This window comes from Rhea americana, unplaced genomic scaffold (assembly GCF_003343005.1).
Source record: "Rhea americana isolate MKP2758 unplaced genomic scaffold, rheAme1 scaffold_62, whole genome shotgun sequence".
Lineage (NCBI taxonomy): Eukaryota > Metazoa > Chordata > Aves > Rheiformes > Rheidae > Rhea > Rhea americana.
In genome coordinates, this window is record NW_028186779.1 from 3,421,818 (window position 1) to 3,444,314 (window position 22,497).

Consider the following 22,497-nt stretch of genomic DNA (forward strand, 5'->3'; position numbering starts at 1 on the left):
TTTTTTTTTTTTTTTTTGTCTTTTTGTCTTAGAATTGAACATTAACAGTTAGGTACACAGAATTCATGTATTAAGTTTTTAAAATGGTTTAAGTTAAATTTCCTATTTTTCACATACTGCTTCCTGAAATAACCATTACTTTGAATGAAACTTTCTTTACTTAGTGATTTTATTTTTTGCTAATGGAATGAGTAAAATCTTTCCAGTCATATTGGAGTTACAGACATTTGTGGTATATTTTTTATGCTCTTAAAAAAGTGAAAATCCTCTCTCTTACATATAACCCCAAAATATCTGATTACTGAAATGTCGTGTATCACTAGTCCTCATTTAGGTTTACAGTCATGACCAAATTTGGGGGGCTGAAGGGGGCTTAATCTTTCGATAGTGGAAAACTTTGAAAACTAAGTATTGAGATTGAATGATAAAGATCAAAAACTATAGGGTAAGGGGTGCAGGATACAGACACAGTATTTATTGTATTTGTTATACACACAGGAAATTGCCATACAGTCCTTTTAAAGACCAGTTGATTTTAACTGGGGATATTCAATTTCAGCAAAGCTGTCAAAACTGTGGAGACATTGACCTGCTTTGGGCCAGATCTGTGGATTGCACAAAATGTCATATTGCTAATCGGCATTAGTAGAGATCTGTCACAACAGTATTTCTTAAATCTTCTATAAAGTATGCAAGACAGCCACAAGAACTGTAACAGAATAACAATAACTATATCCAAAGGAAAGGAAACAGGAACAGAGATAGTTATCTCAGTTTCTCCTCAGGCATGTGACTATACAGAAATACAAGCTTCTTAATGTATAGCTATAGCTTCTGTTTGGCTTTAGGAGCTGAAAGCAGCTTAAGCATTTATGCCACCATAAGGGTTTAAAGCAGCTTAAATGCTTCTTCCATCTTAGGAACTGAAAATGGCTTAAAGTACTTATACCACCCTAAGGACACGAGGTCAAATGCATGCTCTTCTTAATGCAAGAAGAAGGAGATGTTAGTATCTTGTTGTCTAACCTGTTTGTAACTGCAAATGGTCTTTAGCAGTGAARGGACAGAAGGGATCCATACTTACTTTCCAGCAGATGAGAGTAAATTAAAATGCATGCGTTGTTCTAACAGAGAGTCGCAAAGGTTAGAGAAAGACTCAGTTGCAGTGACTGGAATGTGTCTGAAAAGTCTGCTGGGGTTTTCACTCTATAGAGATGCAGGTTTTTTTGCCTCGCCACAGTGGGATTTCTATTGTTGGAGGGTATTTCCTGCCTCACCAGGCCATCCTTTATATCCTGGCTCATCTACAGAGCTTTTGTCTGTCCATGTAGCCATGGATCTTGGAGTTAATCTTTATCAAGATGTTAATGAGATGGTAGGGAGGACTGGCTGATGTCATCTCTTAGTTGCCTGACTACCTAAAATGGTAGCGAGGAGCAGTGATGAACCATGGATTGCATCCCTGGGGAGTAAACAAGCATGGATACTAGCTAAAGTGTTGCCCTGTCACTTTTCTGAATGCTGGTATTCTTTATACAGTCAGTCACTTAGGTGTCTCAGGAAGCTATGTGGGTCAAGACCTCAGAAGTGTGCACACTACTCATGAATGAGTGATAAATTTCAGTGGGAATCAGTGACCTAAATACTTCCGTGAATATGAGTCTTAGCTTTCCCGGACTTTAAGTCTCTATCTCTAATGTGGCCATAGTAGTAGATATTATTTCCCAAGGAATTTCCCAAGGTTTGTTGTTAGGAGAGATACAGTAGCAAGCTATAAAATGCTCAGATGCTTTGCTAATGGTCTCAAGTAACTATCAAAAGCGAAAGAGATCTGTAATTACACCCTAGCAAGGTTAGGTAAGTTCAAATTCTGTTATTCAAAATTTAGTGAGCTCTTGGATACTTCATATTATTGTGGTCAGGAAGGTGACATTAGAACAGGTGAAGAGAAGGGCTGAGAGGACCACTGAGGCAGATTGGCCTGTGAGTGGCTATGCGGAACTTAGGGCCAAAATCATAGGCATGACCCAGATGTAGGAACTTCCACACGTCAAGCCAAAGTGGACTAAGAGAAGGATGTGAGGAATTGGTCTTCCTCCAGAAGACTAGAAAGAACTAGGTTGTTTAATCCAGCAAAAGAAGGCAGAGGGGTCAGTGTTGCTGTAAATTAGTTAGGCAGTGAGAGGGAAGAGGAAAAGAGAAATAAACGCTATGGAGGGAAACAGAGCTATTTAAGCTGCAGGATAGTGTTGGCACAAGAACAAATGAGTATAAATTGGCTGTGAATAAATAGATGCTAGAAATTAAACAGTTGTTAACCAGCAGAGGAGTGAGTTCCTGGAATAGCCTTCCCCTGGGAATAGAGAAAGCAGAACACCAAAGTACTTAGAAGATGAAGCTTGCTCTGTTCATGAACATGAGATTACATGTAGTGAGGCTTACCATAGCGAGGGATGGACTTGACCAGGAATTCCCTTCCAATATCTAACTGTATATGGGCTTAGGGACAAATCTACATCCCCTGTGCAAAACACCTAAATAAAAGGGTGCTCCCTGCTGGACTTCCAGGTCAGGGACAACTAATCGCCTTCCAAACCAGCTTCAGAGCTATCCAGTGTGTTACTGCCGGACACAATCTCTGAACGTTTCCTCTGTGCAGCTTGTGGGCTCTCCAACTCCCTCGTGCAGCTGCAGGATAAGCCGTGTTTAGCAGCCATTCCTCTGCAGTGCCTCTTCGCAGCTTGCTCTTCATCTCATACATGGCAATTGCAGCAGCTATGCTGGTTTGAGGGCATTTATGAAGCAATACAGTTAAGGGAGAGATTTGCGCTAGGAGACGATGATTTCAATGTTTGTTCTGTTTGAAGTCAGTAGTGAGGTTTCACAAGGAGTTGCTTAACATCCATTTTTTAAACTCTTAAAATACAGGGAAATAATTGTGAGAAACTAAAAAAAAGTCTAAAATTGTATAGTTGAAATTAAAGTACTCTTCGGTGGTACTGATACTATGCTTTCCACGGTGTCACTAACTTCCGCACTGTACCAATACAGTGCGGTCTCTTCTCCGTTTTCCCCTAGCATGTTAGGATAGTGTGTTTAGGGTAAAAAGCAAAATTAGTGACTTTGCCCAATGTTTTCTGCTTTCTTCCCCAATAACACTTTGCTTTCAGATCCAATCTCAAATATAGCTGACAGTCATTCTTTTTCTGTTCCACCTCACTCCACTGCTGTGAAGGTCGGTTTTCCTGGTACTGTTTGACTACTGCAAGAACACATTTGGGCTCTGTTTATGTATTCAATAACTAATAGGCACCAAGCAATCAGTTTGAGTTGCTTGTGCATTCTTTTTTTTCTGAAAAACATGCTGAAGAGGAAATCAGACATTAAGATTGTGGCAGGACCTACCTCCAATGTCACCTTGAATCATCTATTACAATACAGAGTTGCACACCCAGTGTGCAGTGATTATATAAGAACATGTACCTTTTAAGATGTTACCTTTCTAAATACTATTTAATATCATATAAACATTTATGTGTCCAGAACACTGTAGATCTTCTGATTGCCTCTATTTTTGGGGCTTTCCTGGTAGACTTGATAGGCCAAGTTCAGCCTTGATTTCAGTTAAGTGACTGACTTTTTTTGCTTTGGAATTGAAAGCTATCTTAGAGCTCCCTCTCTCCAAAGCCATAGTATTTTGACACCAAAACTAGTATTTAGGTCAGCTCCCTTAGTTCATATTAGGGTATTTTGGAGCCAAACATTAATAGCAAACCTCTRAAGAAAACCAAAAGAGCCAGGACAGATTGAAGGTTTGGTAATTAGCATTGAAATGGCATGAAAGTCCTTGGTGTTCTGTAAATGACCCTTGCTTAGCAGATTCTTAGAACTGTGTGCAGTGGGAGATAGCTAGCAGAATTCCAGCTATTAAGGGTTCCTTTTTTTCAGGTCAGAAATTGTTAATACTACAGAGCTAGTGCTTCAGAGCCTTATGTTAGCAAACCTGACACTAGGGAGTAATATCATTGGCCTTCATGTGTCTATTTACTGTAATAAGGATTACCAACATGAGTAAAACTTGCAGGTTTGGGCCTACAAAATTAAAAGAAAAGCCTTTTCACACCCTGAAACTGCATCAAAATTCAATTTCACTGGAAAAAAAATCCCTCTGATCTAGTCCCTGGAATGTGACATTTCATGGGTGTAATAAGGTTACAAACAGATTATAAATTCAAACCCTATAAATCCTTATTGTACTGTACCAAAGCTTCTGCTTTGCATAATACTCTTATTCCAGACTGTTCTTTGTTTTACAAGCTCAAAACTATTCATTCTCCCTTATAATAGAGAGCAAGGAGTCAAAAACACCATGCAAAATCCAAAGGTAATTATCTGAGTCAAAGAACCTGAATGCCAGAGTTCGCAAACTTCTGCCATATCTAATTGCTGTTGTTTGCATCGCAAAAACTCTCTTCCTTGAAACATTTTGTAAATGATTGCACATTGTTTTCTGCCAAATAATCTCAGTGCAGGTTTAGTATGTGCTTCATTTGTGGTGTTATGTCTGGGTGTCCATGACAGATGACTGGTCCATTTTTGGATCACAACTTAAGGGAGGGAGGGTATCTGAATCTAACACTACGTGACTGTGGTGAGGAAAGCTGTGAACCTCATTAGCTAAGAGCACTGCTGAATTCTGCCATTGTCCTCTTGCTTGTGCTGATTTGATGTGTAGCAGTGTCTTCCAGATCAGTCTTTGAGTATTCAGGCAAGTTTATAGGTCTGCTAAAATATCATCCCTCTGCCTACAGCAAGCGAGTAGCTCATCTGAGAACTAAGTAAATTATCCAGATTACTAGATGATGTAATGAGATCATTTCTCCTGGGCTTTGTGTGAAGATAGGGATCCTCAAGTTAAATGAGAACAAGATGGCTTCACAGGTGGGCTCCCAGATGCTGCATGGTACAACAGAGCAGTGTGGGGAAACAGTACAAAGAGGAGTTTGGTTGTAGGTGGAGCAGAGGGAATAGGAAAGGAGTGACAAAATAAGAGAGCAGGGCAGATGAGTAAGAAGAGAGAGAGTTAAGCAGTGACTTGAAGGTGATCACAAGATACTTGACAGATGAGCCAGTGGAGTGACTTACAGAGGTGGATAAGCTAGTCACCATTCTGGGCAAGCTTTTTTCCCAGCTGCCATTAGCATGGATGGGGGAGGCAGGTGGAGAAGGCAGTGCTATGCCTGTGAGAAACGCTAGTTAGAGGATGCTTACACAGATCCTCAAGATCCTGAAGGCAGAAGGAGAAAGCTCGTCTGMAGGGACAAAGAGGGAAAAGGTCTTACTGAGGATTCTTCTGTAAGAATGTCACAATGCCTGAGTGTCCATGCAGGACAGCAAGAGTAAAAGGAGGTGCAGTTTTGTTTCATAACAAAGAAGTGATCCAACCAGTTCTGAAATTCTAGAATCAAATAGAATGGCTAGCCAGTTTTATTTTGTTTCCCGCTGGGCCATGTAAGTTGAATCAAACAGTTCACAGTCTATATTATTTCTAGAACGACTGGGCCAAAAATTACTTAAATGCATTGACATTTGTCCTGTTACTTCTTTTTCTTTCAGCAAATAAAAATGCACGTTAACCTCATTGTCTTGTTCTGATCTGATTTCAAAACACTGGGCATCTGTACACTTTCTGTACAAACATATGTAATACGAATGGACTACAGAGATAGGCACTTGAAACATAAACTCCTACAGATTACATGTTATGTATTGTCCAGCACATCTGTTCTGTTCATATGCTCTATACACCATCAGAACTTTTAAGAAACAATAAAGTTTCAAAAACAGAAAAAGAGCAGTCATCTTTTATAGGCAATCCACATCTGTTTGCCATGGGGATGCTGTATAATTGTGAACATAAGTGATTTTCTTTGGTTTTCTGATTGTTTTCAGGACTTTTGAAAAGATTGGGATTATCTTTTTTTGTGTTCTGGTATGAACTACTGACTTTCTGTATGCCTGWCCTTTTCTGTGAGCTACTTATGGAGTAGATACTGACTTTTGTCCCTGTGCTACAATCAAGTATAAACTGTGGAAGAGTTTTATCTTATTACCTTAATTGAAATAATTGCATTTTCTGAGAGAGGAGGCCCTCTAGTGGCAGAAATAAAAACTACTATAGAAAGTAGAGTAATGGTTAAGTCACTGAGGCTGGGATTTCTTGAAGAGTGTCCAAGAGAATTCATCAACCAGTTCCTGTTGAAATTCCCTCCTTCGTGCACCATTGAGAGTCCAGTTTAGGATGCTTTTGTTTCTTTATGAAACTGTGCAAAAATATATAAACAGTTAAACCTTAAAAAAAAATGTAACTTGAGGCTGGCCCTAATTCAACTGTCCATTTCTGCTCAGAAACACAGTCAGTGAGTTTTAAATCCATGCTTAAATGCTCTGCTGCTCTGGATCTTGCTGAAGGGATCAGAGCAAGCTACTCTTTTGGAAGAGTAAAAGACACAACCTTAGCCTGGCTCTGGATACACTCACACAGATACCATATTGCGTATGTACCGTAGCGCGTGCACGCAGACATGAGTGTCAGCAGGCTTAGGCTGGTGTTGTTCCTAGAGACTTTTTAGTAAAACTCAAGGAAAGCCATGCTTCATAGTGGCAAAAGCTGGCTTGATGGATGCTTCTGTGCCCAGAGTTTTTAGTTACTGGAGTATGTAAGGTTTTGTTCCATGCAATGTGTRTGCTAACCTAACACATTTACTGAAATAAAATATGGGTAGTGGGGAGTGAGTTAAAAGATGTGTTTAGCGATTTTTGATTTTTGAGGTTGGAGGATGTGTTTTAAAGGCCTGGTTTTGTATAGCTTRTTCACATTGAGTAGCGCATAAGTGAGACTTCTCTGGTCCAAGAAGGCATTACTCAGTGTGARTCGTGTAAGTGGCACCATGCACGAGCTTGTCCAGGATCCATTTAACATTCTGTATCCCTGAAGCCTGATCCAAAGCCTATCAGTATCAGTAGAAACAAACTCATGGGCCTTAGTGGAATTTCTGAGAGATCTGCAGTTTGAAACCTGCAATCTCTTTGGAGCACAGACAGTCTTCTTCTGTTTGTACCAAAAGTTCCTGGTTCACAGCTGAGCTTCTGGTACTGAGCTTCAGCGCAAATTAACAGTAAGGCTAATGACGATGTTAAGTTTGTGTTAAGTTGTAATCTTTTCTCTACCTCACCAGCATATAAATAATGACCATATACATGGCGAGAAGAAAGAGTTTGTGTGCCGATGGCTGGATTGTTCCCGGGAGCAGAAACCATTCAAAGCCCAGTATATGCTGGTGGTCCACATGAGGAGACATACGGGGGAAAAGCCACACAAATGCACTGTGAGTAAATGCGGCTGAACTCCAGGCTTTGGCAGGGGAGCTGGGGTTACTCAGAGAAAAGAGCAGCACAGATACTGTGTTCCCTGATTTCTTGCCCATCAGACATTTGTTGTGGAAAAGACTACCCTTACTGTTTTCTTATCCAGCTGGCCCAGAGGATAAGAACTTTAGGAGAGGGGAGTCACTGGATAATTTGGCCCTCTTCCTCAAGTTTAAAGTGCAAAGATTYCCCAAAAGGCATTATAAAATAGGGCTTAATTTGTTTAATTATTTAAGAACACTCTCTTACAGAGTTGCATCTGGAAATTATTGCTGGCCACAGCATCCTTATGACTTTGCAGTGGATTTCTGTCTTAGATGAAGTACACAAATACTGTTCTTTCCTGTAAGAGGTTTGCCTAATGCTGGAAGCATTTTAACTTGAACTGTGATGGGTAAAATGAAAAATTCGGCAAATAAAAACAAAATTAAATTAGGCAAGGTCTTAGAACCTAGACCTTGGAAATTTTCTAAACTTCYACAAGTCAACCTTTACCACTTCTAGCAAGTGAAAATATTAAAAATTAATCCAGATTTAATTCTTGTCTGCAGTTTGAAGGTTGTACAAAGGCCTACTCCAGACTAGAAAACTTGAAAACGCACTTGAGATCTCACACTGGAGAGAAACCGTATGTGTGTGAACATGAAGGCTGCAACAAGGCTTTCTCCAATGCATCTGACAGGGCCAAGCACCAAAACAGGACTCATTCCAACGAGGTAAGTAATCACAGATTCCCCCCCMAAAAAAAGAGAGTCACACAGAGCTACAATGTAATCATTAACAGTTTATTACGGAATATAGACAGAGAAGTCCTCAACAACCTGAAAGAATAATTTCTAAATATCTCTCAGCAGCAAAATCAGTCTTTTTAGTGCCATGTGGAGGCTAAAGAGGCTCTTGGTCATTTTATTAAGCGCAAGAGAAAGGGAGAGTTGAAGGAGTGATCTAATGGAAACRTGTGTTAACCGGGAAAAGATTTGAGTTGAAATGCAAGGATAATTTTTTCACTCAGAGATGGAGGGGCCTGTTCAGCCTGGAGGAGYACAGTAATCTTGTGTTGTTCTGTACTGACATCTGCTGGCTGCTAAGCAGCAGCTTCCACTCAGGGAGGAGTGGAGTTACAGTTGCATCTTCAGTGCAGGAGAGTGCACCCTGCTGTACACCTCCTGCTATCTGAGAGAGTAGGAGTGAAGACTGCCCAGGCACTCTGAGAGCAAGAGATTGGAAAATTTGGGTTCACCTTGAAGATCTGAGGTCTCCCTTTCCCATCCTCTCTGTACTGTTTCATTCTTTCTTTCCATTCTGAACAGACCTCACCAGGTAAGGCTACAGTAGAGAGAATTTGATCTTTCTTGAGTAAACCAACTGTGSCAGTCACAGCTGTCTCCCAAACTCTCAGTGTAGTGTTTCTTTGTTGCTATTTTCTGTTACTGCCTTCCCCTCTTTCAGGAGTCACATCATATTCATCCTTTGTCCCTCTTTCTGTTGCCCCATTTCAGGTTGCATAGGTCATTAGGTCATTTTAATAATTGCATATCTTGGAGGAGCCCATGCTGTCTCCTGTGCCCTGTGTCTATATTCCRTCTCCTCTAGCCTGAACCATAAAGTACTGGAAGAACAGAACACACCAGCGTGCRTGCTGACTTCATGGACTGGAAGCACGCTAGCTATACCCATTTCCACAAGACTTGTCTCTTTCTCTAGTTGTCTGTCAGGTCCATCACAAGCATTTGCTTGGGCTGACAAAATCTCCTAGAGGCATTATCTTCTTCACATCTCATGGTCCATGCAGCATTTCTGAGCCACGGGGGAAGCAGACAGCGCTTCACATCTCTTGAGTTTACTCAGTCACTGGAGTGTGTGCTCTCAGTACACTGACCACTGCACTAAAGCCCAAGAGCAATTTTGTGAATTGTCAGCAAAAGTAGGTAGAAGGAGGTTCACTAAATACTTGCCAATAGCTGACTGAGCTTCTATTTTGTTTACTCTCTGAACCAATCTGTTGTTGCCTAGCTGATAAATAAGATCCATGTGAACCTGCAGACCTTGTTGTTTAAGATCCAGATTTCATGTCCAAGAGAGGTTATCTACTACACATCATTTCTGGTAGGTGCAGTGGCAAAGACAAATGAAAAAAATCCCYTTACTATTGTTTCACAAAGAAATGGACTAATATTCTTAGCCAACATACACTAATGTAGTGCTGCGGACAACATTATAACCCCATCAGCGCTTCCCTGTGGTGCCATTGTGATTGCAAGCAGGTAACCAGTAGACAGACTTGCAGACAGATCAAATAGCATGATACAGATCTGTCCTACATATATGTAGAAAAAAAACTAATGATATATACTTCCATAGCTTCTTTAGAAAACCTGCCTCAATAGCTCAGCAATAATATTGACATTTTTGCTCCCATTCAAGTCAATGTTTTTTTTTCTTTTTCACCCATTGACATTGGAAGCAGGCTTAGGCCTTAGAGATTAACAAGCTACATTTGTAAAGGCTCTGTAGTGCCATATATAAACAGACAGAGAACCACTTTAAGGAAGTGTGCTAAAGGAGCTCTTTTTTCTTGAGGGTTGGTATAAATCACAAAATATTTGGGGCTGGAAGACACCTTTGCTCAGGTCCACCCTGCTCAGGCAGAGTTGGCTGGAGCAGGTCACCCAGGATCATATCCAGCTGAGTTTTGAATATCTGCAACGATGGAGACTACACAACCTCTCTGGSCAACTGTTCCAATGTTCAAACCACCCTCATAGTAAAGCACTGTGTTCTTGTGTTCAGATGGAGTTTCCTGTATTTTAATTTGTACCACTGTCTCTYATCCTGTCACTAGCACCACTGGGAAGAGTGCCAGTGGCCCCGTCTTCTTTATACCCTCCCATTAGATACTTACACACATTTATAAGATCCTCCTAGAGCCTTCTCATTTCCAGACTGAACAATCCCAGCTCTCTCGGCTTCTTCTYGTATRACAGATGCTGCCATCCCTTAATCATCTTTGTGGCCCTTTGCTGTACTCACTCCAGTAAATCCATGTCTCTCTTGTACTGAGGAGCCCAGAACTGGACCCATCACTCCAGATGTGGCCTCACCAGGGCTGAGTAGAGGGGAAGGATCACCTTCCTTCAATCTGCTGGTAATGCTCTGTCTAATGCAACCCACAGTACCATTGGTCATCTATGGATGAGGGCACACTGCTGGTGCATGGTCACCTTGTTGTCTACCAGGACAGCTAGGTTCTTCTCTGCAGAGCTGCTTTCCAGTAGATCAGTCTCCAGCTTGTACAGGTGCATGGAGTTATTCCTCCGCAGGTGCAGGACTCTGTATTTGCCTTTGTTGAACTTCATCTCCTGGGTTCCTCTCTGCCCATCTCGCCAGCCTGTTGAGGTCCCTCTGAATGGCAGCATAAGCATCTGATACATCAGCCACTTCTCCCAGTTTTGAATAGTCTGCAAACTTGCTGAGGGTGCATTTGATCCCAATAAGACAAAAAAAYGGTTGTTTTTTGGAAACAGTTTAGTTGTAGAAGTGAATGATACTTTATTTCCTGAACAGTTAGTGTTTAAGAACTGTTCAACTGTTCCTGTCTATCCCAGCATAGTATAAGAACAAGCTCTTAATGAGATTATAAGGTAGTAAATTTGGCTCAGTAGCATAAATACTTCATTCTGTGCTGCTCAGTGAACTAGAGAGATTCATAGACAAAGGCTGCTGGATTTAAAGAAAACGAATGAGTAGTTAAGCTAGTGGTAGTAGCATAATACTAGTACGTATATAGCACTGTACTAGTTCATATAGTTCAGTAGCAAAGTACTAGTTTGTATATTGCTGCAAGGAAAGAATGATTATAGAATTGAATCCTATGCTTTGGCATTTAAACTAGTGGTCTGAAGAGGCCAGAAGAAGATGTCTCCCTTGGATATTCCCGTTGAATGTCCCAGCATATTTTGAAGGGGAACTTCAAGGAGCAGGTACAGTGTATATCAGAAACAGGATGTAAAACTACTGACAGGGATGGGCAGCATAGAAAATCAGTGCAGTCTTCATAAACTGCCACAGCTCTGTTGACTCCACTGCAATGATAAATCAAAGCTATGCCAGTTCACATCATGAGGGGCTCTACCCTCTGTTACCTATGCAGCATTAATTCTAGAGGTATAAATTAGACAACAAATTCATTGTGAAAATATGTAACTGTATTAGTGGCTGTACTCTGAGGAGTTCTTCAGAAGTCCCGCCTGGAATTAAATCTGATTTAAGTGTTTATCCTGACTTGACAGAAACCATATGTTTGCAAGATACCAGGCTGCACTAAGCGCTACACAGACCCCAGTTCTCTTCGGAAACATGTGAAGACTGTGCATGGCCCAGAGGCACACGTCACCAAGAAGCAGCGGGGAGATATCCACCCGAGGCCTCCACCACCAAGAGACCCAGGCAGCCATTCTCAGACCCGATCACCAGGCCAGCAGACTCAGGGTGCAATTGGTGAGCAGAAGGACCTCAGCAACACTACCTCAAAGCGTGAAGAATGCCTCCAAGTGAAAGCGGTCAAGTCAGAAAAACCAATGGTATGCAACATACCGTGCCATTCCCTTCTTCTTTTTTCTTATTCTCATCAGTTAATAATCCCTTTATAAAATGCTCGAGCCCATAAACTCTAGCTCAGAAGTTTGTGTCTTGTGAGGTTTTCTTTTTCATTTACATTATAAAATGTTTTTAAAGCTATATGAAATTACAAATAAACATATCTAGTCTGTGTAATATGCAGTAAGTGCAGTGTTGGCAACTCTCACAATAATTGTTTCTGTTAAAACTCCGTTTTTTGGAATCGACATATTATGAGAAGATATCTCATTTTTTAAAAAGGCAAAATTTTCCACTCTCCTCTTTGCAGTAAAAAGTTAGAGAAACTGAATCTTGCAGGCTCAAAACCAGAATACAAATAAAACTGAGTCCAAAATAGTATGTTGATGGTATTTCTGGTGATAATTTTAGGAAAACTTGGGGAAACTGTTGGTTTTCAGGAGTTTGAGATTGGCAGATCTGTACTTAAAGAGTAGATTAAACTGAAGCATGATAAAGTGCCTGACTTCAGCAGCAGGAGGATATCTCTTAAGTCATTGGATCTCTATTGCGAAGTGATTTTTTAGGTTAATTAAATACTTAATTCAGCTTAACCTGGTTAAGTTCATTCCCATTTAACCTTAATTAAAAGTCTTTGAAGGCCTTTTCACTGGTTTAGCTCAATGTATTGCATTAAATCAGTATAACCTCTAATGCTGAAAGCTCCCTATTCCTCTTCTTGGAACTTCCTAGTAATATTTATTCCATTTTTTGACCTACTATATTAAATAAAGAAGTTTTTTCTTTCATATGCCTGTATCTCATCATCCTCTCCTCAAGGGATAAAACTAGCAAGGTTTTAACATCCTCTTCCACAACTGGGCAATACAATTCATCTGAACTCAGCTTTTGGGAACTACCAATATAAACCCTCCAAATTCTGCTCATGGGGTTAATCTTCATGCTGCAATTTCAAACTGACTGCTGATGGAAATATGAGTAACTGCCATATTGCCGTATTGTGCCTATTCCAAATTGTAGAATAATAATCCTCAGTTCATAAACTTCCAAGGGCTTAAAGTTAACTTTCGTTGAAGTTTAAAGTAGATCCTCTGCTGTCTATGGTAATAATTACCTTAAATTACAAAGGAACAACACCTACTCCCTCTTGCTTAGGTAGGTAAATCCTTAGTGTTAGTGAGCTGTGTTGAGCTGTTGAGTACAATTGGTTTTAATATGAATAAAGTTTGCAGGAGAGGAGCGTTAATTTGGTTAATTTGGTTGCTTACATATATATAATATTTCTCACTGAAGATCTTTTTAAAAATAGTTAATTTTCTGTATTTCTTGGTTTTCATTGCTTGTGTGAATTAAGATCTACCTACTATTTTTCAACTAATCCAATGTCTCTTCTGTCTGATGCTCTTAAATGTCGTGTTTTAACTTCCTAAGGACAGTGGGTAATAAGGTGAGGGAATTTTTACTTCTCTGCTGTTTTTCTTATTGCAACATTATTTCTGTCTTTATTTTAGCCTTCTGCCTGTTATCCAATCATTCTTTTATTTAGTAACGTGCAATCCATCAAACTCATTCCCAAATGTAGTGTGCTGTGAGTATTTTGTAATGCTTGACATGTGCAAAATCTGGTTTGCCTTCGTGAAATGTCTTCCGTTATGTCTGCACCTTCCCCTCTAGATGAGATACCATTTATTTTTGTGTTGCGCACCTGGAGATACATGTTCCCATACTTCTGTAACGTACCTTAGTGTGATCTTGCCATGTGGCTACAAGAACAGGCTTCTGACCATTAGCACTCTTCTCCCATCTGGCACGGAGCTATTGTCCACGAGCACTAGTTCTTGTCCCTGCGATAACGGTTCCTTATATTCTTGTCATCAAATCTGCCATGGCTGGGATTGGGAAATCARCTTACTCAGGCCTCATAAACTCTGAGTATCATCATTCAGATTAGAAATAATAAAAGTTATTGAACTTTAAGGTACTCCTCAGCGACATACAAAGCCACAGTACTGCCATGAATCTGGATCTTCATTCACTGATGTTTAAAGTGAGAGCCACCACTGCTGCCTCAGAAATTCCAGTTAGCATTTATCAGTAAGAACTTGCATAAAAATCACAGGCTGGCAGAAAAGAATGCAAAAAGAACGCAAAAAGCAAAATACTTATATGAAACTGTTCTTGAGAGCAGAATGCTACTGCATGCCCCACAGATGACCACAGATTTTTAATCACACTGATAAAATGTACAATAAGATTTTACTTGTAGAGACTTCTGTCTGTCTTGCTATCTGTTTGTCTGTCAGTCTATCTGAGTTTTAGTTTGTCAAAGGAATTTCCACATTGTTTTATGAGAGCCTTATGAGKAATAAAATAAATTAAGCCTGTATTTCCCCCCATCAAGAATTCTGCTACAAAAAATAGACACCTGGGAACACTGTCTGTTAAGAAAGGAGATGRTATTGTGGCAGGTTTATATCTCCATAGATTAGCAGGCTGTGCTGTATACTTAGAAGATTTCTTAAATTCTAATGAAACAAAGGATTTGAACCAGTAGATCATCATCTTCCTGAGTCAGTGCAGAGATGGTAAGTTAGRCTGTACTGCTAGGGTCTTTCAGGAGACTGATAATACGTTACAATATTTTTGCATTGATGCTTTGTCCTTATTCTGCTTCATGCCAACATTTCAGGCCAACAGCTGTTTGTAACAGTGAGCCTAAAGCCTGGAAAATACTTACTTTAGACACAAGTTTAATTAAAAAAAAAAAACAAATTCCAGTATTGTCGTAATCTTGTTTGTTTGTTTGCTACAAGGCTAGCACTGTAAATAAGGCCTTTTGATGTGGCTRCATTCTGATTTTGTTTATCAACCTGCAGTTTTACTTGGCAACAGCACATACCCAAAATATGGATATCCATCCATACATGCTCACAAACTGTATGAAGTGATACAAGCAATTTTGAGGGTAGCTGAAATAAATGATTGATACAGTTGTAATTTATTCTCTCAGCAAGATACTGAAGTGCATTTTAAGGTTTGCAATGGCTTTCATTGCAATTAAAATCAAGATTGTAGAARGCCTCTTAATGAGTGATCACTGTCATGTAAAGCTAAACTTTTCTTTATATTGTTTTCCTTTCGCTCTGTTTAGATCCACATTTGTTTCAAGTACTTTGTTAGCATTTTCTTCTGCTTAATTGTAATGGTCCTTTGTTTCTCTCTTCATTCCAATAGACATCTCAGCCAAGCCCTGGTGGTCAGTCTACATGCAGCAGCGAACAGTCCCCCATCAGCAACTATTCCAACAATGGGATCGAGCTTACTCTGACCGGTGGCGGTAGTGTAGGAGACCTCAGTGTCATCGATGAAACCCCAATCATGGACTCTACCATTTCCACAGCCACCACAGCACTTGGCTTACAGGCCAGGAGGAATATGACAGGGACCAAATGGATGGAGCAAGTCAAATTAGAAAGGTTGAAACAAGTTAATGGAATGCTTCCAAGACTGAACCCCGTTCCACCTTCTAAAGCCCCGACCTTGCCACCTCTCATAGGAAATGGTGAGATATGCATAATGGGAGTGATAACACTTTTTGTCCTTGAACTCATTGCTTGCTAGTTCAGTCTTGCAAACCTTACAAAAGAGCAGCACAACTTACGAAATTCAGCAGCTGCAAGAATGGTCCTTAAAGTGAGCACTATTTGTTTATCTGCTCATTACAAATCCTGCTACCCACCCCAAGAGAGGTCTGATAATCCCTATCTTACAGCGATGGAGCCAGCAGGGCATCCAAGTATTTCATAATTGAAATACTCCCTATGTCTAGAGGTTTGTTTGGACCCAAGATCAACAGAATCTTTCTGCTTTTTAGGCAGATGAGTTGAATACCTAGCACTGTATTGTATGGGAGTCTTTCAGGTGAGGCCTTAACAAGTCACCCTTTGCATAGATATGTTAGGCTGCCTTTTTAAATAAACTTCATGATGATCTATGTTTCCAAACAAGCAAGTAACTGTATGTACAGATACTACTGCTACAGAATACAATTATCTATGAATGGCAGCAAGGCAGAGTCAATGCTGAGGATCCATAGCTGTTTTTGTACAAGATGGTGCTCATTGCCGAATATATATCCCCTCTGCCTCTTCATCATCTACAGTATACCTGTAGATTTCTGCTGTCCACCCAGCAGTGGCTGTTTATGTTTTCTGAAACACATTTAAGCAAAAGAAGCTATGTAAAATTAAGAATTGCTTATTTACTTATAAAATAAAACAAGGAAACCAGCAAGGGTGTTTTGCAGTTGTTAGGGATTATTTCAAAAATATTTCAAGAAGTCTTAGCAACGACCTTGAATAGTCTCCAGTTTGTCTGGTTCGCTATTCCATGCAAATGCCTGTTCAATTGTATTTTGCCTATAATGTGTTCTTCTGGCACATCAGTCAGCACAGCTGCACTGAGGGCCAGGGTACTACACCGGCTGATGACAGTTTGTGGCTATGGCCTGTAAATTCTGTGGTAGGGTTCRTGCTGAAATGTAACCTTTGAGTTTCCAGATTAACTTTTAACCAAAGAACACAGTTTTTATCCCTACTTCTTTCAATAAATGGTGCTGTTACGATTTCCTGTGATCATACAGGCATTTCCTTATATGCCCCTTACTTCCTTACTGAGTGTTTTCTATAGCAGTTTCTGGACAATGTCTGTTTGTTTATCTGTGATTTTTACCTCCAGGTACCCAGTCAAACAGCAGCTGCAGTGTAGGAGGATCCATGACTATTCTACCAAACAGGAATGAACTTTCAAGTATGGACATCACCGTGTTAAACATGCTGAACAGGAGGGACAGCAATACTAGCACAATCAGTTCAGCCTACTTGAGCAGTCGCAGATCCTCTGGAATCTCACCTTGCTTTTCCAGCCGGAGGTCCAGCGATGCTTCCCAGGTGGAGGGAAGACCTCAAAACGTGAGTGTTGCAGACTCCTATGACCCCATCTCGACAGATGCCTCCCGGCGTTCCAGTGAAGCAAGCCAGTGTGATGACCTCCCAAGTCTTCTCAGCCTCACCCCAGCCCAGCAATACAGGTTGAAAGCTAAATATGCAGCAGCTACTGGTGGACCCCCACCAACTCCACTGCCTAACATGGAGAGGATGAGCCTCAAAACAAGGATGGCACTCTTGGGTGACTGCAGGGAGTCTGGAGTATCTCCGCTACCTCCAGTGAATGCCCCTCGAAGATGCAGTGATGGTGGGACAAATGGTTACAGCAGGAGGCATTTTCTATCTCACGATGCTCTAGGAAACGGGACAAGGAGAGCCAGTGATCCGGTAAGAATGGTCTCCGACAACCTCTCTGTCCCTAGAGTCCAGCGTTTCAACAGTCTTAATAGCTTTAATCCTCCTGCTTTGCCTCCATCCTTGGAAAAGCGCAACTTTGTTCTTCAGAACTACACCCGTTCTGAGGGTAGTGTCTTCCGTRGCTTCAGCTCCCCTTGTCCTCCGAGTATCAGCGAGAACATCGCTCTGGAGGCTGCTACGATGGAAGCAGGTGGCAGTTTGAATGATGAGGATCTTCTGCCAGATGATGTGGTTCAGTATTTGAATTCCCAGAACCAGGGCATGTACGACCATTTGTTGAACAATGTCCTAGACAACAACAAAATGCATCACAGCTCAGTGTTAGGAAACMACAACCCCAGCAACTTCAACCAAGTCCCTCCACCAAGCAATCAACAGGCAGGCTCTGAGGCAAACAAGAGCGACTTGCCAATTCAGTGGAATGAAGTAAGCTCAGGAAGTTCTGACTTATCTCCTTCAAAACTGAAATGTGGTCAGCGCTCAGCAGCGCAGCAGACTCGAGCTTTTGGGCTGTATAACAATATGATGGTTCAGCAGCAGAACCTGGAGAGAAGCAATGCAGCCCAGCAAAATGGCTATCAGAAYCTGATGGAAAACAACAGTTCCTACAGTTTACAGCAAAATGCAGTTCTTGGCAGCAGCACTGGTAATTCTTTCGACATACAGCCCAGTAAACCTTATGGTGAAAGCATCAGCAGGCAACCAATGATTTCTGGGGCAATGGACAATTCCTGTACCATGGCAGTTCAAGGGCAGAAGCTGAGAAACAGCAACATGCCAGTGAATGGAGACCAACAAAATTTTGGTCATCCCATGGCATCCAGCAATCAAGCCACCAGCATGGCAAATGGAATGCAGAATGGGAATATGATAGAACAGGAATATTTGCAAAATCAACCAGTTGGGGATGGCATTCATTACCAGGGAGTCAATCAATCCAGTCATATGATATTAGGGCAGGTTAGTCCTACCTCACAAAGCAGTCTGTACCAAGGGCCACAGAGCTGTCCACTAGTGTCTCACAACATTGGTAGCCAGCCGTCAGGTTTGTTGGTGGCCAAAGGTTACCAGCCGTGTGCTAATTACAGTGGCAACAGGCGGCAAAATGCATTGAGAAACAACCTGGCACAACAGCAAGGACACATAAGTGATGGCAACCAGMTGTACAGGGTAAACACCATTAAGATGGAGATGCAAGGTCAATCACAGCAGTTCTGCTCTAATGCGCAGAATTACTCTGGTCAGTTATATGACCAAACCACAGGCTTCAGCCATCAAGCTATGAAAACAGGTTCTTTCTTTGTTTCGGAAGGTAACTGCCTGCTGCAGGGGACTGGTACTGCAAACTCATCCGAGCTTCTTTCCCCGGGGGCTAACCAAGTGACGAGCACAGTTGACAGCATTGACAGTAACAGCCTAGAAGGTGTGCAGATTGATTTTGATGCTATCATAGATGATGGGGACCATGTCAGCTTAATTTCAGGAGCCCTGAGTCCGAGTATCATTCAGAATCTCTCACGCAATTCCTCACGCCTCACCACTCCCCGAGCGTCTCTTACATTCCCAGCTATGCCTGTAAGCACAACCAACATGGCTATTGGGGACATGAGTTCTTTGTTGACCTCACTTGCAGAAGAAAGCAAGTTTCTTGCTGTTATGCAATAGACATGATAAAAAAAAAAAAGCTTAGGAGATAACAGATGAAAAAAAAGACTCATATTTTTTAGTTGTGTATGTATTTTAGCAATCTCATCTCACCTAAATGGGATGTGTTTCAAGTATATTCCTTTTATGGAATAAGGACTCTGAAAACCCTAAAGTGTTCTAGGGAGAAACTGTCTTCCATTTCAGTTTTGAATCAGTATTGCTACACCCATTCCCCCTCCCCCCTCTTCTCTCTTGCTCCCTTTTTGAATGTCTGTATGCTTCCTTTTTCTGTTTTTTATTGTAAACCAATGTAAACGTGTGAAGTGCATGTTTTTGTTTTGTTTTTTGTTTTTTTTTTAAAGAAAGGTCTGATGAAATGACTTTGCAATTTTCTGTTACTCAAAAGAAACTCAACCTTGTACAATTGTTGCAGTTTTCCCCCGTAAATCCATAGGCACAGAATAACCAGGCACAAAATGAAGTGAACATGGAAGAAATCCTTTCTTCATACATTGGATACATTGCATTGTGGTGGACAACTGATTTAGAATGCACTGCTGTAGTACCCCTAGGCAATAGTTTCAGAGTGGTGGGACACAAGAAATATGAAGTTCAATCAAATAAGGAATGTAAAACAACCAGCTGTTTGATCCCAAGCAAATGTTTAAGGTTTTTGTAAGCACACATACACAGATATCACTGCCTTGTRTAATGATGCGAAAATTGTGTCATATGTGTGTTTAACCCATTTCAGAGGAAAGGGAGACCAGAAAGATATTCTTAGTACCATACATTCACATTTAATTTGATACTCCATTTCTTCAGCCTTCTTTTTTAAATGACTGGAGAGCACAATTATACGCGTATTTGGTGATTTGGGTAGTCTGTAATTCTTTCACTGCATGCCACATTCTTGGAGGTAGGATCAGAATCTCATTGTGGAGTATTTCACACAATGAAATTCCAGTATTCCATAGTGTGGAATGATTTTTTCGTTTGTTTGTTTAAATGCAAATTATTGAGATGTATAAGTTGCTGAGCCATTAGTTCTCATTCACAGTAATAATTTATTTGCCAGAACTGGCTTGTAGACCCCTTCTAGCAAATACAGCTTCACAGATGGATTATATGTTTTAAAGACTATAAATGCCCATTAGCATAACACATTTATGGCTTCAAAAGCATCATGGAGTTGGTATGTAAAMCCAGTAAAAAATAAAGGAATGGCTTCATTCTCAGAGCGGCCAAACAAATCAAAGTGATTGCAAGTAATCTGATAATCATCAGGGTATCCAAGCTCTACAAAATTAATTAAATTGCCATTAAAAATGGCAAAGAAACAAGCTGAACGRCAAATATTTCTTAAAAAATAAGGACAAAAGGACCTCCCCAAACTTGCTGACACTAGTTTGCATTTCATTTCAAAGCAAATTCAACGGGCCAGTGTCCCAAAGTGGGCCAATGTCTAGGCCTAGGTACATTAGCAGGAGTTGTAACTAATCCCGTTGTGTTTGTGAAGTTACTGCTTGGTATAGATGAACAGAACTTGCTCTGTAGCATCTAGCTATTACGGCACTGTTTCCCCTCCCCTTTGTTTGGCTCTGCGTCTGCTCCCCTGAACACACAGAGCTCCTGGCGATGCAGGCTGGGCTGGAGAACATTTCCAAGACCAAGGGCTAAGTTCACCCATTCTTGGAAGGTGCATGCAAGTCCAGGCCTCAGACTTCTCAGCCAAGTCCTAATATTAAAGTGCTATGACAGGATGTACATGGTGCAGGCACTTAGACTTACGGATTTGGTATCTGTAAGGAACTAATGTAGGCATGGACATATGGTGAGGAGGGGGAGTTTGGTCCATTTTGGCATACCGATACATTTTAGCCCAGTCAGAATTATGAATAATACCAGAAGGTGATTCTACAGCCTAGATGACTGTAGGGTTTTTTTTTTTTTTTTTTTTTTTTTTTTTTTTTTTAACTGTAAAAAGAGGTAAAATACCAGATGATTTGGGGATTGAGAAATATGTAGGCATATAGCCTAAGTGAAGCTGTCTGATAACATTGCTCTATCAACAGCTGTTAAAGTCAGAGAAAGAAGATGTAAACAGATGTAAAAGCATCACAGAAATCCAATGCTGGGGCCATAACCAGGCTTATTACAGCATGTGCTAGGTATTTTTCACTAGCTACACTGTGAGSTGGAATGTCAGAAATCAAGAAAATGCAAACAGAGAAAAAGCTTTTCTCAATATCCTGCAGCTTTTATCATTGTCCTGCTCCTGTCTTTCACCATGTCCTTAGTAAGCATTTCTTCCATGATTCGTGTTACACACTGGTATTCCCTCTCTTCTGCGACCTCTGCTCTTTGATGGGTCCCCTCTCAGCCTCCCTGTTTGTGACCCAAATGTGACAACACTTCTACGATGGTTGCTAGCTTGTATGGGGAACTGGGCACAACATACAGTGGCAGATGGCTGGTTTTTTCCATTACAACATGGCTAAGACTTGCCTCTTCCAGCCATGCTGTCATTGCCTGGAGACCATCCCTCACTCTCAGCTGTGTGGCCCCATTCCCCRGGCAATTTAGCTGTAAGCTGATTGAGGCTGCACACCTCTTCCCACTTTCATGTCCCACTCGTGGAGCAGTTGCAGCACCTTACTGCTGCCTGCCCGGCTCCCTGTGCGCCTCTCACAAGAAGTTAGAGCAGATGCAATTCATGCATTAGCAGCTCCATGGGTTCAAAAGAAAACCCTTGGGGGAACTCAAATGCAAAGTGGGGAGATAAAAAAGCCCCGCCGCTTCAGGGTTGTAACAGGCTTACGGGTAATTTTTAAAACTGCAGTAGCTCTGTGAAGCCCCATTGCCTTTACTCAGCCACTGTCTCTCCTTTGCTGCCCAGCAAAGGAGGAACTCCTTAGGCCCTGCAGGTAGGGGCTAGAGGAGGTGTTTAGATGGTCATGCTTTACTTTGCTGCACTGTGAGACAGCTCACACCCCTGCTGAGAAACACCAGTGTATGTGTTAGGAAAGGCTGCACACTCATCAGCTGGAAGTATTTCAAATAGTTCTCAGTAACCAATAGCTGGGTGTGTATTAAGCCATCAATTACATGTTTATAAACAATTTCAAAAGGGAGACTTACAAGTACTTTGGTAGTAGGTGGCTTTGGGAAAGAAGCCTTTTATTGTTATAGAGCCAATACATTTTTTTTTTTAAAAAAAAAGGACCTTTTAAACTTAATTTTCTAGTTCATGATTGTATTTACTGGTCTATTTGAAGCTGGGAAGCTATTAACAGATGTGACCCATCAGAGCTTGAAAGGAGGCATTCATATCGCTGAAGGCTAAAAGAGACTGTTGGAAGAGCAAATTTGCCTTCCTGGACTTGACAGACCTTTGTCACTCATTTACTTCTGTCTTGGGCCAACAATGTGTCTTGGCCTAAACTGCATATTCCCAAAAGGC

General features: G+C 41.0%; 1 protein-coding gene across 5 annotated transcripts in view; it reads left to right on the top strand.

Moving 5' to 3' along the window:
• Window positions 1-22,240, top strand: part of GLI3 (GLI family zinc finger 3) — a 213,438-nt gene extending 191,198 nt beyond the window's left edge. For all 5 annotated transcript variants that reach the window (XM_085320224.1, XM_085320223.1, XM_085320225.1 and 2 more), the window contains 5 exons: window positions 7,239-7,388; window positions 7,980-8,144; window positions 11,718-12,008; window positions 15,259-15,586; window positions 16,762-22,240. In XM_085320224.1, coding sequence (XP_085176350.1) covers window positions 7,239-7,388; window positions 7,980-8,144; window positions 11,718-12,008; window positions 15,259-15,586; window positions 16,762-19,052 — 3,225 coding nt within the window. In that variant the 3' untranslated portion in view covers window positions 19,053-22,240. The remainder of the gene's footprint in view (window positions 1-7,238; window positions 7,389-7,979; window positions 8,145-11,717; window positions 12,009-15,258; window positions 15,587-16,761) is intronic.
• The last annotated feature ends 257 nt before the right edge of the window (window positions 22,241-22,497 follow it).